The sequence below is a fragment of the Populus nigra genome, chromosome 14 (genome assembly GCF_951802175.1).
Source record: "Populus nigra chromosome 14, ddPopNigr1.1, whole genome shotgun sequence".
NCBI lineage: Eukaryota > Viridiplantae > Streptophyta > Magnoliopsida > Malpighiales > Salicaceae > Populus > Populus nigra.
The window spans coordinates 2,063,566-2,082,184 of NC_084865.1; the positions used below are offsets into that span (position 1 = coordinate 2,063,566).

The window sequence follows — 18,619 nt, forward strand, 5'->3', positions numbered from 1 at the left end:
CTTATAAATTGGCTTTCTTTGCATTGTTTTTATATGGGCTTCTTGTAGTCTAAACCCACCCATTTGAATATGCTAGATTGTCTTTTATTATTATTATTATTACTACTACTTTATTTATTTTTATGGGAGCTAGCTTCTTCTTTTAAAATGGTTTGTGCTGTTGATAATTTGAAACTAGTCCAAACTTCTTTTTCCATGTTAAACCCTTTTTTTTAATTTTAAATTAATTTTTTCATATTTTTATATCGATTTGCTATCTTAATATTAAAAATAAATTTTAAAAAATAAAAAAATATATTTTAAAAAACATATATAAAAAATAATAATTAGCATTTCTTGTTCCAGTATAAAAGCATGCTAGCTAGTCCATGCCAAACCTACAAATTGAGCCTTGCTAATAGAATTAATTGTCATAAGAGATATAGCCCACTTCAACTCCAATTATATAGTTTTGATGCGTGGAAACTAGTTTAAAACATTTTTACAGGTAGAATAAATAAGAAATAGAAGATATATTTTAGATAACACTAACAAAAAATTATATGGTTTAATTAATTTTTTAAAAGTTTACTAAACTGACGTAAAATGAACGCTTTAAGATCGTCTACAGGATTAATGTGTAAATTAATTCAAGGATTCTTTACAGTCGATTTAAAGAAGAAGAAGACCACAATGAAGGGGATTCTCTGTTCAGTAATGGTACATACGTTAAAATTAAACGTTCTTTTTTATTATTTATTTAGATCAAGCTAAAAATACTTTTTGCTGGATGAGCCTCTCCATCTTTCCCATTCAATCACGAAAAGGTAACCTGCAAGAATTTTGGAGTTGCATTATATACAAATTAACACTACCAGGAACCAGGACGATAAAGATTAACTGGCAAGAATAACCTAGAAAATAGCAAGTAAATAAACTACTATGTCATTATCAGTTCGAAGTTGTTTGGATTTACGTAGTTATAATGTGTTTGAATGAGTCGTGAAACCGCAAGAAAAAATGAGATTAAATATGATTTATTGCTTGGTGCCATATATATATGATGTCTGTAAGAACTAGTGAATGAAAACAGAAAATATTTGCATGAAAATGAGTGTAACAAGCCAACCCTAGTGTAAGAAAAGGATCAACTGAGCTCGTGCTCCTGGTATTGGTCACCAGAAAATCTGATGACTTGTCTGGTTCGAGCAAATGCCTTTGGCCTGCTGATAAATTCATCACCTGTCAAATAAAAACCGAGCTCAAAATTGAGAGTGTGTGAAACGAAGGGACTGAAAATTCGTAAGAGATCTCGTAGTCTCACTTGCTGCTTCAATCGCCGGTTCTCTTCTACTAATCGCACCCCCTACAAATTAACCAAAACTAATATGAAATTGAATAGACAGTGACCATGGTAATCATTTGATAATCCAAGAAAGTATGGTAATAATATCAGTTTATGCTCATCATATATATGGCCGTGTTCGATTTTATTGATTCATGATTAAGTTTTGAATCTTAATTTATAATTTTTATGAATTTTTGCATGAATATCCTGAATTTTTTTGAGGTAAAGAATGTGACCTCGTTCTTGAGAGTATTGATCTCATTTATAATTTTACCCCCCTGAAGCAAATAGAAGTTGAAACATGTGTTAGGTATTGTACAGAGTTTTCAGCATACATATCTCCTGAATCAAGACAAGAAAAGACTACACAAACCTTTTCTTCCACGACGCGACACAAGCTTGTTTCAATTAATTTTTCTAATTTATGTAGTTCTTCCAAGTTCAATCCTTGTAGGTCTTCTCCCCTCACCTGGCTGTCATCAATGGATCATTATATGTCTCAGCATTGCAAATAGGAATGTTCATCTATTGTGACAACAAGTATTAGTCATGTAAGTTTACCTCAGTTCACGGGTTTTCTCGGCTATTTCTTTATTCAGCGTGGCATACACAGCACCATCAGGCTAAAAGGATAAAAGAATATTGCCTTTATTTAATGCATAAACATGCTATCTTATGGAATTTAATAATGTTAGATTATTGAAATGAGATCTCCTCCTTCTTCAACTTGGTTCAAAGTTTCTGAATCAGATTATCTAACATAGAGTTGCAAGCCATCATCCATTTTACTAGTTCAAATATCACATTCTATTTCAAAGTCCTGAGTTTTCATTCAGAGGCTGAGGCTTATGATCTAAGTCATAAGGGCATGATTTGGATAAAGAACTTGAGCATGAATCACACTTCTTATCTCAAATTTTTATAAAAACACTATAGCATGCAAATAGACTTCCAATCTAAGTCAAAATATGTTGGAGACGCAGCAAAACAAATTATACTACTCTTCAACAATAAAAACAGACACATTTGAGTGAAAGAAAAGCTAGTGTCAGATAACCAATTCACCCAAAATGCTTAAGTTGTTAGGCTTGAAATTTATATTATTCTTTAACACGCTTCCTCAAGTGAAAGTCATTTAGGCCTGAAATTTGGATAGATCCACACCACCTTGTGCTTAATTTTTAACAAATAAATAAGGATGGTAAGATTTAAACTCGTGACCGCTTGGTCATCAAGACTCTGATACCATGTCAAACAACCAATTTAACCGGCTAGGAAAATAATGAGAAAACAAAGAAAAACTAGTTATAATAAAATCTAGTCATGCACTTATTATTCAATCCACCGCTGGTCAGCAAGCAAAAAAGAAAAGAATTGTTGTTTACCCTATATTCATTTCTTCCTCTGATATGAAGAGCAATCTTCATATGGGTACAAATTCAAAAACTTGGTAAGCCAAAATATGAAAACTAATTACCTGCAGCTCAAGAGATGGTTGACCGAACATGTCGATGTTCTTTGGATGTAGATTGCGCTTTTCAATCACTTGCACCATGCTTAAAGAACAAAAAGCAGGCCAAGTCAATTCTTGAATTATTGATTATGAAGATTAGGCAAAAACTAGCTATTTATTGTCAGAAAAATTAATTGCTAGCTACTTGGACTGTTCCAAGTATTATTTTAGAAAATACCCTCTCTTTTCTAATTATATGTTCTTTTTACAATAATAAATAGAAAAATATCAATTGAAAGGTAACCATCTATTGTAAATAAAATCTCAGATGATGCACAAGCCAAGGGAAACACCCTGGCTTGAAGGAGTCATAGACTCATAATGGTTAAGGCAGGGTGATCATCAATATTTTTCCTTTTTTCATTATTATTTATTTATTTTGTAAGCATAGTGACAAAAAGGCTCACCAAGAGGAAAGGGTGGAAAAAATTGTTGCTCCTATGTATTTTACAACAGCAAACTACCAACCCTAGAAAAAGAAGGGCTAGCCAAAAACTTGGAAAATCCAAAAGGGAAAACAAAGTCCAAATAGAAAATGAAGAAGACTAGACAGTGTCTACGAAATTATCCTTTACATGGGCTATTTTGTAATTATTTCAAATTCATTTTCGATTCAGTGGTTTTGTTAACATACAATATTACTTCTTAGAGTAATTCTTTGAAACCTTACTCCAAATTCTAACTTCGCATGTGTGAATTACTAAAAAACTTTAATTCATTGATCAGATACTAAAAAATAATTCATTAATCAGATACTAAAAAATCAAGTTAAAACTATAATTTTCATACTAAATGTGAATTACTATTTAACTTTTTTTTTTCAGAATAGAAATGCATTCTCTGTTTTGAAGAAAAACTACATATTAAGGGAAAATGTTTGTTGAAATTGATTGATTGTTGGGATAAACACTGACAAGTTTATTTTTGAAAGATAAATGGCCAATAAGTTCTATAATATTTTTGTTAGACCAATTAGTTCAGTTTTCAGATTTCTCTTTAAGGTAAGTTTATGTCTTGTTATATTTTCATATAAAATTCTAAAAATAAATTAAAAAAATTTTATATGTCCTTTTTCATCTTAGAAAACACTTCCCAACAAGTTTTATTAAGTAATTTGTTTTTCAAATGGTAATTTTTTAAATAAATATAAATTTTCTTGAAAGATAAACTATAAAAATAAACTTATAGATCTTAAGAGTTTACCACAGAACTAGAACTAATTGGTAATTTGTCTTTTAAAAAAAACTTACATATACTTTTATCTTGGTTGTTTAATTATTATTTTATTCATTTAGTTGTTACCAAATGCTAGATGGACTCAACATTTTATAATTAAAACTCCATTTCTTAAAAAACAATAAAAAAAATTAGCACGTGCTAGGCACGCATCAAGGCATCAATCACCTTATCATCTTTGGACAGCGCGTGCAGTTGATTCCGACTACTAAAAACATCATTCTAGGGTGTCATTAGATTCATCTCGGTGTCTCCTCCACGTTAAGGTGGCATGTGTAGAAAATGAAACTCTGGTTTGGCTTCTGCGGACATTTATTTTTTTTGTCCTTTCTCTCCCTCAATTCTTGCACCCTACCCTACAATTTTCAAATCAACCCCTTAGCTTCTCTATGTTTTCATTCTTTTTCCTGATCTTTTGATTAATATTTGTTTTATTTCAAGTAACTTGTAAAAATCAAAATTTGCTTCAATTTTTTCCTCGTTTGATTTTTTTTTACTTCTCTTTGTTTTTTATTTAGTCCTTGATTTTTTTGTTAATATTTCTTTTATTTGAAATAACTTATGAAAATTGAAGTTTGTTTCAATTTCATCCTCATTTGATTTTTAAAAGTTTTCTTATCGAGTCCTCGGTCTTTTAATTGTTATTTATGTCCTCTGTTATAGTGAAACTTTTTTGGAAATTTCACTCTCAATCATTTTTTTTCCTATTAGATTTTATCCTTATTCTTTTAATTTTTTTTTTGCTAAATTTTTTAGTTCGTTTTTCTTACACTCAATTTATCTTTCAACGTTGAGTTGATTTGAATTTAAACTTCTTGGTCAACCCTATTTTGGAATTTCACGGATTCCAATTTGAAAAATGAACTCCACGTAGGGATGTTCGCTAGGGGTTGCTATTTTAGATTTTATCCTTCGATTTTTATTTTATTGGAAATTAAGCTCATTGACTTTATATATGCTTTTTACATCCTTTGTTTTTTTATTTGGTTAGGTTATCTACGTCTTTTTATTTTTTTAAATAGTTTTTCTCAAAATAGTTTTCTTTAATTAAATAGAATCGAATGATTGAATATAAATAAATACTCACTTCATTTTGTTTTGTTCAGTTTGTTTTTACAAACATTCAAACTCTTTTGATTGTGGGTGATGTCCACGAGTGGCCAACTTTTTTTTTTCTCTCTCTCTCCTTTCAAGTATCATATTGAAAGCTTATTTTTTTATTTATTATTGACAGGAATTTTTATATACGGTTCGTGTCTTACCGGATATTGGGCTCTTCTTGCTTGTTTTTCAAAACGCAATCGTAGCACGGGTTCCAGAACTCTAGTTCATCATTATAGGCAGATGCAATCAATGCTCTTTGTCAAAGAATACATAGAGGTGGTACTATATTAGCTTAGGGGCATTGAAGTTTCAGAATTTGACCTTGAATTTTCTGCAAAATGAAGGCCTTACCTAATCGAGTAGTCTATGCCCTAAATTTTATGAGCACGTCCTTATAGTAAGTTGTGGTTTCTAGGTGCATAGAAAATGGCAAAAACAGCTTAATGATATCAGTGGCTTTGGTCTCTAGACTCTCTACTGGCAGAATAATTACATAGTGTGTGTGTATATAGAAACAATCAAGACATTAAACCATAAATTTTTGAAGTTTCATATAGCAATTGAGCTAAAGAATCAACTAGAAAGAGAAGATATTAACTATGAAATTTCTCCACCCACGTTCAGGTGTAGCAGTGAGAGGAACCATAAGTGGATGTGTTAATGGTAATAGTCCTTGACAAAGGGTTTGAACATGCAACAATTGGCAGCAACTAGCATCAAAACCTTCATCTCATCAGTACCAATTTCTCCCTAAAGCACTCCCCTCTCCTCTTCCCTTGAAAAATGTCATTTTGCTCACAGATATCGAGAGGTTCTATTGTACATGCATTTCAACCATTCTCTTCCTTTTTCAATTGAGATGAGAAAATGAAGATGAAAATAATAAGATAATGATAAAGAGAAGAACCTTGAGTTTGAGTACTCATAAAGCTTGCCAGATGCAGAAAACACCATGAGAGCAATCTCAGCATCACATAGAGTTGAGAGCTCATAAGCTTTCTTGAAAAGCCCTCTTCTCCTCTTTGAGAAAGTAACTTGTCTTGCCATCGTGTCGTCTATCTTCTTGATCTGGATTTTCCTTCGAGTCATCTTCCCCAAGTAAAAGAAACAAAAATCCAACTAACCCTTCATGCAAAATCAACCAAGGTAATTCATCACATACTGATCAAAATAGAATCCCTAAGAGGATGAGAGAGACAGGGTACAAAAACCATAGACCTAGTGTTATATGCTCACTAATAGAGGACAATACCGATGTTTACAGACAGAAAAATCAAAACCCCTTACATTGAATGAGAAAAAGCATGCACCATACATACTCAACAAGTATATTTACCAGGAAATCAATTTTTTTTTGAATGACATGTATGCACACATGTATTTGAATACATGAACAGAGAAGGAAGAAGGAGAAGAAGGAGTGACGATACAAAATAAAGAAATCTGGATCACTTCCTTACCAGAGAAGTCCTTGCAGAAGGAAAAATATCAACTGAAGATCTGGAGTTACATTAATGTACAGCAGTGGATCTTAATTGCAAGACAACAAGAAGGGATCTTTGGTTACAAAAAATCAAACCACAAAATTAATTGAAGAAAAGCAAATGTCCATTGACCACTCAAAAGAATTCGCCTATATATGGAAAATTAAGAAAAACTTATCTTGCTCCAATAAAAGTGGAAAGAAATTTGAATAAAAAGAAAATGTAAGGAAAACAAAAGCTACACTGTAAAAATATCTATTGTTTGATTGATAGGATTATTTTTTAAAATATTTTTTTATTTATAAATATATTAAAATAATATTTTTTAATTTTTAAAAAATTATTTTTAATATTAATATATTAAAACAATCTAGAAATTTAAAAAATTAATTTAAAAAACTTAAAATTTACCCCATCCTATTAAAAATGTAATACCTATTAGTAATAGTGATTATTTTCGGTTTGATTCGGTTTTTATCAAAAAAATAATTAAACCGAAATTTTTTTTTTAAAAAAATGAAACCGGTTCAAATCGACCTATTTCGATTTAGTTAAGTTTTTTTAAAATAAAAACTAGTTTGACTCGGTTTTTTTTTATTTGACTCGATTTTTCAGTTTGGTTTAGTTTTTTTCTTATTTGGGTTTGGTTTTTTCGGTTTCATGTTTATGAAACCAAACCGGTCTTTAATCTTAAGAGATTTTTATATTTTAATTCATAAATTTATTGTTTTACATTTTAATCCTCAAGTTAAAGAGACGAAAGAATAAACATTATTGTATTTTTATTGATTTATAAATAATATTTTAAGTTCAAAATTGTTCTCTTTATTGTTATTTATGACTAACGAAATTCCGTTCACAAAAAAAAAAAAAGAGTAAACAACTTAATTTGTTTTTATTCTTAGTTTAATTAATATATATATATATATATATATATATATATATATATATATATATATATATATATATATATATATATATATATGGTTAGAACACAATATATATTTGAAAAGAATTAGAATAATGCTTGCGATAATGACATTTGTTTTAATCCTTTACCTCTTTAGTAGGAAATCCTAGAGCTCCTTCGCTATCAGGAATCTAACATTTCCTAAGGCATTGCATTCTCTTGAAAGCAAGGAATGTGATTCCTTCTAGTTAAAATGATGGGAATCACAATCCAAAGGCAAGAAAATGTGTTTTGAATTTAATATAATCCTTACTTTATAGTAATAATAACACAATTTATTTAGATATTTTGTCCCTGTGCTTTCAAATATCTTTGATAAATATTTATTTTAATTTATAATTGTAATTTTGTTAAGTCGAATTTATATGTTCTTTTTCAATCAAAAAGTAAAATCTTTAAATTTTTAGTTGGATCCATTTCAATATATTAGCTTTCAATAGTATTACAACTAGGTTTTTTCTTGTATAAATTTTATGGAATTTTTTACACTTTTCTTCATCTAAATTTCAGTTTAATTCCTTTATTTTAATAACAATAACAAATTTTAGATTGATTATATGCTAAGTTCTTTAATAAGTAAGTATCTTTTATTGGTTTTGTTCAATATATTTCTAATTATATATGTTTAGTATGAATGCTAGTATTTTGATTATGATCGTTAATTTATCGGGTTTTTTTAAATATTATTTAATTATTTTGTAAGTTTTTGGACAACACTGAAAACTAGGGGTGTTCACGGTTCGGTTTGATTCGGTTTTTATAAAAAAAAATAACCAAATTGAATTATTTTTTTAAACCGAAACCGGTTCAAACCGACCAATTTCGGTTCGGTTCGGTTTTTTAGAGCAAAAACCGGTTCAAAACGGTTTTGCTCGGTTTTTTCGGTTTGGCTCGGTTTTTTCTGGTTTTTTTTGTTCCGGTTCGGTTCGGTTTTTCCGATTCCAGACTTAAAAAACCGAAACCGAACCGAACCGGTCGGTTTTTTCAAAATTTTAATCGGTTTAATCGGTTTTTTTTCATAGTTTGGTTTTTTCGGTTATTTTTTTCCGGTTTTCTCGGTTTAATCTGTTTTTCAGTTTTTTTGAACACCCCTACTGAAAACATACATATAGATCGAACCTACAACCTTCTAAATAAGGCTACAAAAAGCATGGAAAAACAAGGAATTTTCTTCTAGCTTTATGTTATGCTCCATGGGAACCCTAGTCTATTCATACCTCCCTTTGCTTGGTCCACACACGTAGCATCACATGAAAGCTTGATTTTTAAATTATTCCATATAGACGTATGTTCAAAAAGTAGATTCTATAAAATAAAATAAAATAAAAAAGGCATTTAATAGTTTTTTAAATAAGTTATTCATTAAATCTTTTCCACCTAAAATGAAAAGGTAAGTAAATTAATTATTATACTCTCCGATAAAAAAATATTGTGCTTATATCACATCATCTCTTTGTTTGAAAAAGACCCAATCCAATCGTAATCATACCTATATCAAGATCAAAACTTAGACTTTTTAAAAAAATATTATTATAATAATGTTTGGGATGTTGATATATTATGGATCACACATGATAATAAGATTTGTATTCCCGACATCTAAAAGTTATTTCCACCTTTATGTTACGGGTCAAATAAAAAAAATCCATTATGGTCTTAGAATCAAATTTAAAATAAAATATTCAAACAAAGTAACAATGTTTTATTTATGGTTGAAGAAAAAAAAATATTGCTAAATGTGATAAGTTGGTATAAAAAATGAATTAAAAATCTTAAAAAAAACATAAACTTTATGTTAATTATATATTCATGATTTAATTAGCATAGAAAAAATTGAACGTAAAACAAATGTCCACTTTGTGAAGAACTCTTTGATATTATTATTAAATTTAGTTTAACGGATCAAATTTTAAAAACTAAAAATTAATCTGAATTGATAAAATTTCTTGAACTCATATTTATCATTTCAAGCAAGATGAAGGTCAAAAAAAATAGTAATAGAACTTTTCTCATCGAATATAAATATTTGACACCAAAATCAATTTTTTTCGTGGTTATAATCAGTATCAAATAATTACTTTCTCTCTTCTTGTCATTTTCAAGTGAGTTTCTTTACCCTCTCTCTAATTCAAGGACTAAGAAAATGAAAAAAAAAAGAATTTAAATCAAAATAAAAATTGTTGATAGCTATAAATTTTTCCCATATTTTATATTTTAGTCCCCTGTCTCTATATGTTATGTTTTTACCATAATTTAAAGCTTAATATATTATAATTAGGCTATATAAGGTATTGATTGAATAGAAAAAAGAGAGTTAAAATATGAAGAAAAAAAATAGTCAGTTGACAGAGGTGCTAGATTCATTGTTCATATTTTATAACCACGAAAAAAGAAAGATTATTTGTTTATTTATTTATTAAGACCAAGCTAAAAATAATTGAGAGTGGCTAGAAGTACTAGTATGGTTGCAGTCAAATCCTGGGAAAATAAAATAAAATTCCTTTTTATTCAAGGAACTGACTAGCGACCACACGAGAGAAAATCTTTAAAGAATTGAAGGTGGTTGCGGTGGAGCATCATCGTGGTCCAAACTCGTTTATGTCTATTTTATGTCTGAACTACTCGATGAATAATACAAATTAATACCATTGTATAAGCTGAAAACCCTTCTTTTTATACCTGAAATCGCCTCATCGGTCACTCCGCCGTGCAAATGATCACCGGATCAGATCGTAGCGAAAAGCATCTCCACCATGCTGGACTAGCACCACCATCCAAGGGGCCTGTGTCTTGAAAAAAATATATAATCGTGATGTTACTATATGAAACCCAACAAGAGGACAATGTTGCTGGAATAGCACCACCCAACAACGTCGCACTTCCCCAATAATTTGCTGCCTTTAGGAATTTGGAACGATGAACATGAAACTATAATCCAAATGCCCAAAATTTAAAATTTTCTCCCAAGAGCAAAGGTATTATTATATTTGATAAAAGCTCATAACAATGCCCGATTGACAGCTTCAAGGTTGAGCATCATAAAACTCACCTCATGGTGGTCCAAAATTTTCCTGTTCGACAGTGATTTATAGCAGTGGCTAGTGACCACGCAACGGAGGAGTTTTGAGGAATTGAAGTTGGCTGTCGACCATCATGGTGGTCCAAAATCATTTAAAGCATTGCTAGTGCATGTCAAACCTGCACAAATAGTACCTTCACTTCAATACAAGGCATGAAACCCTGCTCTTCACAAATCGCAGTCATGGCATGAAAAACCGAGTTCCCTACGCCCACAGAACACGACAAACTTAATTTAGCAAGAAAAGGTATCAAGTCACATTGATATTTGGTTAGAATTAATTTGAAACACATATTTTCCCATCCACTGCACAATCTTTGAAGAACATGTAAAATGATTAAGAGAAAGATGGAGATGCTAGTAACATGCATGTAGTAGACAGACATTTTACTTCTATGCACTAGTATTGCTACTGCTGCGGGTACCAAGCAAGAGCATGGAGAGATGCAGACACAAGAAGAATCTTTCTAAGGCCTACAGATCGAAGAGTCATGGAACCCATCATTGCACTTTTACATACAGTGGAAGCAACTCCCTGTTATTTAACAAGTTCCCCCAGTCCACTGTAAAACTTTCTTCATCTCCAGCAGCTAATCATGCAGCAAGACATTTCATGGTGGCAAGCCATTAAATAAAGAGAACTAAGCTAGGAGGCTAAAATATGCATGCAACTGAAAGAATAGGTTGTGCGTGTCTACATATGGACCCAATATATAATAAAAAGGTGTGGATTGAACCAATGAAATTGTTGCTATTGCCCTGAAGGCCTGAACCAGGAAGGATAGATCATCCTTTGTACGTAGGAGTGTGAGCGTGACAAAAACACAATGGATCAGTCAATAAAATTTGCAACCGGGCATGGAAGCTGTTGTTGCCCTGTATAAGAGGAGGGAATCTTACCGATGACAGGCTGGATCATACCTCTCAAACAAAGGAAGTTGGGGGATGGGGAAACCATTATCACTACTCTGTGAATAGTTTGCTGATATCTAGATCAGATCATGAGCAGGGCATGCAAAAAATAAAGGATATGGTCTACATGCAATGATGTAAATGAACATATATGAAATTCTGTGAGTAGCACAACATAAACAGGCTGCTTGTTGAGTAGCACAAACAAAAATCAGTAAATGGATTCGAGCAGTCACAAAATGGGAAGGATAAAACTGTATGAGGCTACGAGTAACAAGATGGATTAATGGCTCAGAAACTACATTTCAAAGAAATTAACTGTCATAAATAGACAATAATGATTATTCGGGCATTAAAAATTGCATTGGGAGCAGTGCTTCACAGGGAAACCTCATGTCTAGAGTGAGAGCAACAGATGGTACCTGAGTAGCTCAAATGAGTCCAACGTCACTGCTCACAAAATAAAGGTTGCATGACTGCATCACATTTAGATAACTCATTTGCATCTCACAAAATATTCCTCGAGTATTATATACAGTTGAGGAGCTGGTCAACCTACATGCTTTTCAGAATGAAGATTAAGATACTGGGCAGGACTTTAATGCAATATTAATCATGGAACGGTAGAAAGAGATGCTGCAAAGCTAGAACAAAAGGCAACACTTCACCATGTCCACAAGAGCATATCTGTCAACAACTAGGCATATCCAAGAGAAAGTACGGGATAAGCCTAGCACAAAGGTAATGCAAGGTTTGTGGCCTGGAATGAAGCTAATAGGGCTGCAGACTGCATCTGTTACTGCAGGACCAGGATTAAAAATTGATGCATAACTCAAAAGTGTATTGTAAGCGCTTCAATCAGTTTAGCAACTTCAACAACACACTTTTCAACAACATGAAATCATTTAAGATCTTCGAAAAAAAATCCTGAAAAACTGTAGAGGCTTTATTCCATTTTATAATGAAATTTTCTAGTTCTGAAATGCCTATTAAACTCCCTGGTTCTTAAAACATGCTTCTCTGATATACCTTGAAAGTGTCATAAGTAGTATCCATTAAGGAACCATTTTAACCATGGTGTCCATATACGCTTCTCCAGTATGTTTTGATATTGATTTTTTAATTTATCTTACACGCAAACACTGAGCATATATATGACACAGTAAGTTGCAGCTGTGACAACCTTTCTCTCTTAAATTTCATGGAAACCTGAACAGCATATCAGTGTTGTCAAGAGGCACTCTAGGTGAGGCCCCAGCACCTTTATTAGCCTCAGCCGTTGGATTTCAATGAAGCGCCTCAGGCGAGCACCTTGTGAGTGGGTGCAATGCGTTAAGGTTAGCGCCTGCTTGAAGTTTCTTTTCTGTTGGATTTTTTTTTTTTAAAAAAAAAAAACTGATTTATGTTTTGACTTATTTTGCTTTTTAATCTATTTGTCTACTTACTACTTTAAATTATCTTATTTTATTTTTAAGAGTGAAAAATATAACTCTACATGACTATGTTATGGTATTTTATATTTTTTTTTTAATTTTCTAATGATCTAATCTTACTTGAGAAGATGAATATTTTAAATTTATATAATATAATATCACCTTTTATTTAATTTATAGCATATCATCTTGGTTCATTCAGGAGAGGCGAGAGCCTCGGGCATATAAGCCTTTAGCGCCTTTCGCCTTTGACAACACTGCAGCATATCTGATCATTCAAGTTACTGCCTTCCGTTTATAATCTAGAACTATAACAAAGGGAGGGAAAGTGGACATTAAAGACTACCATATCTCCTCTGGTCATTTCCTTATTTTCATCACTCGACTATAGAGAAGAGTACCGATTGAAAATCTAGAAAAAGCAACCTATCAATCAGAGATGAAATAACATATGCATCAAGCAAACTTATTCAGAAAACTTAATGGAAGCGAAGAAATAAAAGTGCAGCAAAACAGCTACAAAAAAAATTTCACGCACATATGAAAAAAAATTCCGCGACAGATAAAAGACTATGCAAGGTTCAGTGATGACAGACCTCAGTCATTCATTGAACTGAATATTTTAGCACCGCTACTTGCGACCACCAAACCCTCACCAACATCAAAGTCTAGACACAAGAAATAAACCATTCCAGAAAGTTAAGAAGTAACTAGAATCAACTGATATAAGATTAGATTTCAACAAGAAGGCAATTCTGCAAACATCATGCAGAAAAAACAACAATGCCTGCAAAACAAATATTAGATTTCAACTACAAAGTAGTTGTGCAGACAAAATGCCAATAACTCTACATGATCAAGCTACAACATTGCAATAAACAGCTACAACAACAAGGTAAAAACAAAAACGAAGGGCCTTACATCACTAAGTAGCCTTCACCATTTCATCCCCTACAACCGAAAGTATGGGCAAGGTACTCAAAAACTCATCTAGACCCTCAAAAAACCCAATCCCTTCAATATTATCCTCCTCCTCATTCCCAGGCCCATTCCTTTGACTTGGTCCAGGCGCAGCCTCATCCACATCATTGCTAAACATCACATTCAAATCCAACCTCTCCAGATCTTTTGCAGCCTTCTTCTTCGCGCTACTCCCTTCCCCTTTTCCCACAACCTCCTCTGGCACGCTACCCCTGCCATCACTATCCAAATTTTGAATATTTCCTGTCCCTGCCCCCGCCTCCTTCAGTCTTTCATTAGGCAATTTCTTCACTTTTTTATCGAGAGTTCCTTTCCCCTTGGCATTTTTTGCCTTCTTTCTCATATTTCTACCCCACTCATCACCAGAATCAGACTCCTCTTCACTTGGGTCAGAGATATCTATATACACATCATCTTTATATATCACTTTTTGCTTCGATTTATTATACATTTTACCACCACTATCAATAGCATCACCAGCTTGGAATGGAGTGGCAAACATTGCCGAAAATGGCGACCAATTACTACCAAACCCATTAGCTCCTTTCTCATTATTACCAGAAAATCCCAATGGAAAAAATCCCCAGCAGCAAAAACATGCATCTTTACCAGTCACCGGCGGTGCTGGTACCATGACAGCATGAAATGCCCTCCTACAACTTTGGCACCTCAGAATACACTCCTCGTACGCTTTTGGATACTCATACAGTATATAACAATAAGGACACGCAGTCCAGAAACTCGGTGCCTCTGGCTCACTCGCACTCGTCTTCCTAGCTGACTGAGTTACATGCGTTGTCTCAATGACAGCAGCAGCGGTGGTGGGAGCTTTCGGCTTAGTCACTCGCCGGGTCGAACCAGTGACACTCCGCTTTGGAGCTGATCGAGTTAGCCCGATCACAACTTCTGGCCAAGTTGGCTCCTTGGGAGTCTTAGACGGAGTTGACTGCTTAGGTGGCTCGGTAGCGGCCTTCAGCAGGGTAGGCTGCTTAGTTGGCTCAGTAGCGGCCTTCAGCGGGGTAGGTTGCTGAGTTGGCTCAGTTGGCTTCCGCTGAGGAGTTGATTGCTTAGTTGGCTCAGTAGCGGCCTTTAGCGGGGTAGGTTGATGAGTTGGCTCAGTTGGCTTCTGCTGAGGTTGTCGCCAAGTTGGCTCCGGGTGGTTTCTTTGCTGAGCATGCGGCCGAGGTGAATCCAAGGGTTTGGGCTGAGTGGGGAACCGAATAGAAGACTCGGGCATCCTCGGCGTTGTGAACAGCGGGACGGGCCGAATCGGCTCTGGAGCATACGGCGCTTGCTGTTGAAATAGTGGAGGTGGCAGTTGCTGAGTCACGAGGAGACCGAGCTGGCTCGGTTGCAACTCATGATCATACATTGCCTTCTTAGCAGGATTGGAAAGAACGAGCCAAGCCTCCGACACAAGCTCGAACGCCTGATCAGCAAAGAGCAGCCTATTACTCGTCGGATTGAGCAATAAGGCGAGTTTCCGATACTGATTCGCAATGAGTTCGAGATCCTGAGTAAACCGTCCAAGTTGGAGAATCGTATAGTAATCATAGTAGTGGTTGTTCTCGACGCATAACTCTCCGGCAAGAAGAGTGTCGGCAACGGCGATGATTTGGTCGGCGAATTGATAGAGTCTCGGGTCGGATTCTCGGGATCGGATGGCAAAGCTCTTAGCCCCGTGCAAATCACGTGCGGCTAGGAGTTTCTCTGAAATAGATAACCACCGTTCTGCTTCTACTCTGTAACCGTTTCCTCCTCCGCTACTGCTCCCGTCCATTTCTTTTTATTTCTCTCTCTAAAAATATTTTCCCTCTCTACAAATTTATTGGTCTGTTATTTTAGAGGGCGAGAAGGAGAAAAAGTTGGATTTTTTGAGTGGACGAAAAAGAACTGGAAGTTTTTTAGAAACCACGTAAATTGTCTGCCTTAAGGGATTTGATGAGGATTGTTTTGGTCATTTCGTATATGTCCACGTGTTTGTGGTGTTGAAGGGGAATGGGAATGGTTGATTGTTGAAGGGTGTTTTGGTCATATAAGGAGGGAAAACTGGTGTTTCTGTTTGTTAAACGGGAATTTAAAAGAGGGTTATATTGGTCATTAAAAAGTGCTGAGACAGCTACGGTCAAAGTTATAAAAAAACCCGACCTTAAGACCTCCCTAGAAGAAGGCCGAGTCACAAATCATGTATTCAAACGGTCCATTCAGATTAATTTAAAAAAAAAAATTAAAAAAAAAAAGAAAAATAACATTATTAAAGTTGAGTTTCACCAGGTAAATCTGAGTTTTTTAATAGGTCAGCAAATTCTTTTTTTCCAATATAAATCAGTCGAGGCCTTAAATATAGATTGACATATCAGTCCCCAGCTGCATTTTGTGATGTGGTTTCTTATCATTCTGAACGGGAGGTATTTTGGTCATTTTACATTATCCGGTAAGGTAATCTTAGCTTGTAATGGTGCGTTGTAAGGGAGCTCCGGGAAGGGAAAGGTGAGATTATTGGAGGGTGTTATGGTTATTTTTGGAGGAAATGAGGGTAGTTAGTTATTTGATAAACCCGTGTTTGGCTCTTATGATGTTTTTGTTTTTAATACATGGGTAGATTAATATTAAGGATTAATTTTTTTTATCTCGCTTTTTCTGGTTGAGTTGTAAAGCCCGGATTGGTGTAAAATCCTTCAAAGAGTCAAAAGAAGGTCAAGGGATGTGGAAGTGAGAGTGTCGAAGGGTATAATGGTCATTAAAATTAAGAAATGACGTGGTCAATTTAAACCTCGTGATAAATGTTAAGGACTGGAAAGCCTGTTCGGTCATAGGGGTGGAGAAAAGAGGACCAGTATTTTCAAGTGAGGTTTTTTTTTTTTTTTTTTAATTCGTTAATTGTGTTGGGAGTGATGTTACAAACCTGGTTTACGTTTGGTTTGAGTTTAAAAAACATTTGGTGGGAGTTGAACATTCAACATCAAAACTTGTTTGACTTTTTAATTAAATTTTAAATTATTATTACTTTTATTTTTTAAAAAATAAACAATATTATTTTAATTAACCTAATTAATACAATCAATCTATAACATAAAACTTAAATCAAGTAATAAGTTAAATTGGATTTTATAATTTTAATTTAGAGTAAGCGAAGAAAAATAAACATAAGTTTATTTCGGTAAAAAGATTATTATTTAAAATCGTGTTCAAACAGTGTTTCATAAAAATTTAAAATTTTATTTGTTTAAAATTTTATTTTTATATTTTTAAATTTTTGATGTGATAATATTAAAAATTATTTTTAAAAAATAAAAAAAAATATTTTAATATTTATATAAAAAAATTAAAAAATAAGCAGTTGTTCCGCTTTGCAGTGTCGTTGATTGCATTAAGATTCAGGCATTGATAGTCCATGTACCAGAGAGAAACTGTGTGGCCTAGCCAGATAATGGGCCTCTCAAACATCTAGCTTACCCCAATAGCCTGTAGGCTTGACTAGATCCAGTGCCTCTTCTCCACTGCATGCATATCAAAAATTAATTTTAACTTTTATATATATATATATATATATATGAGTTTTATTAAGGTTTTTTTTTTCTTTGATAAACTAAGAAAATTTTTTAAATGTGAAACAATACCCATGTGTTTAATGAAAGTAATTGATAATCATTTGTGCAAAATTAAATGGTCTTTGATGATTTTTTTTTATATTAAATTATTTGCTTTTCAACTTTACGATTTTTTAGCTTTTATTTTTGTTGTATTATCCTGAGTATAAGCTAGTTAAGTTAGTTTGGGTTTTATTTTTTATTTTTTTATATTCAAATTCAATTTTTTTGTCAAGTTTGTTTTTTGAAAATTTATTTTAATCATAATCTTAAATTATGAGTGGTGGGTTAGTCGAGATAACCCAGATTGACACAAGCTTTTTTCTCTTGACTTTCTTTTTATGAAATTGATTTTTTTTTTCTTTTAATTTCATCACTTGGCATTGACCCTTGACCTTTGTTCTTTTTATATTTTCTTTCTATTAAGTTATCTCGAATGCGAGTAAATAAAGTTAACCCAGATTATATCATTTTTTTATTTTTTTTACTGAATTTCGATTTGTTTTTACTAAGTCTTTCTTTTTAAATTCTAACTTTTTTTTATCTCAATCCCATGTCGTGAGTTCTGAATTATTCAAGTAGCTCAGATTTACTCGAGTTTTCTTCTATAATGTTATATTTTTTTGAAATTATTTTTTCTTATCTTCTGGCATTAGGTTATTAGGTATTAAGTTTTGCAATCACTTTTTGTTTTTTTTTGTGAGTTATTTTGATTTTATATCTCTCGAGTCGTGTATTTGTAAAGTTAACCCGAATTTACTTGAATTGTTATTATTTAAGATTTTTTTTAACATTAAAAAAGTTTAACTCGGTTTCACAGTATAACATGGACCATCTATCTAGTAAAAAAACTAAAAAAAAAAATCATTGTTTAGGTTAACAAGGCACTGCGAGGGATTCCAAAGTGTTTTTGTTATGCATTTTAATTATTTTTGTAATCGTAATTATAATACTAAGATTAAGGTAAGGTTAGATAAGCCGGAGAGATGA

General features: G+C 32.8%; 2 protein-coding genes across 13 annotated transcripts; both read right to left on the reverse strand.

Moving 5' to 3' along the window:
• Positions 1-600: 600 nt before the first annotated feature.
• Positions 601-6,848, reverse strand: LOC133672441 (MADS-box protein JOINTLESS-like). 6 transcript variants are annotated; one of them, XM_062092860.1, is made up of 9 exons: positions 6,641-6,840; positions 6,088-6,305; positions 2,805-2,883; positions 1,889-1,950; positions 1,701-1,800; positions 1,564-1,605; positions 1,304-1,345; positions 1,109-1,221; positions 601-811 (listed from the first exon to the last, which is right to left on the reverse strand). In XM_062092860.1, the coding sequence occupies exons 2-9, from the start codon at positions 6,267-6,269 to the stop codon at positions 793-795; spliced, it is 639 nt and encodes a 212-aa protein (XP_061948844.1). In that variant the 5' UTR covers positions 6,270-6,305; positions 6,641-6,840; the 3' UTR covers positions 601-792. The 6 variants fall into 6 exon arrangements, with proteins under 6 accessions (XP_061948844.1, XP_061948840.1, XP_061948842.1 ...); XM_062092856.1 differs by lacking the exon at positions 601-811 and having other exon boundaries at positions 1,001-1,221; XM_062092858.1 differs by lacking the exon at positions 601-811 and having other exon boundaries at positions 1,001-1,221; positions 6,088-6,299; positions 6,641-6,835.
• A 3,273-nt stretch (positions 6,849-10,121) lies between these two features.
• On the reverse strand, positions 10,122-15,921 carry LOC133673371 (uncharacterized). Of its 7 annotated transcripts, none has more exons than XM_062094122.1 (5): positions 13,980-15,921; positions 13,655-13,726; positions 12,048-12,180; positions 10,684-10,832; positions 10,122-10,417 (listed from the first exon to the last, which is right to left on the reverse strand). In XM_062094122.1, the coding sequence occupies exon 1, from the start codon at positions 15,817-15,819 to the stop codon at positions 13,984-13,986; it is 1,836 nt and encodes a 611-aa protein (XP_061950106.1). In that variant the 5' UTR covers positions 15,820-15,921; the 3' UTR covers positions 10,122-10,417; positions 10,684-10,832; positions 12,048-12,180; positions 13,655-13,726; positions 13,980-13,983. The 7 variants fall into 7 exon arrangements, with proteins under 7 accessions (XP_061950106.1, XP_061950103.1, XP_061950104.1 ...); XM_062094119.1 differs by having other exon boundaries at positions 10,122-10,423; XM_062094120.1 differs by having other exon boundaries at positions 10,122-10,423; positions 10,684-10,918.
• Between the last annotated feature and the right edge of the window lie 2,698 nt (positions 15,922-18,619).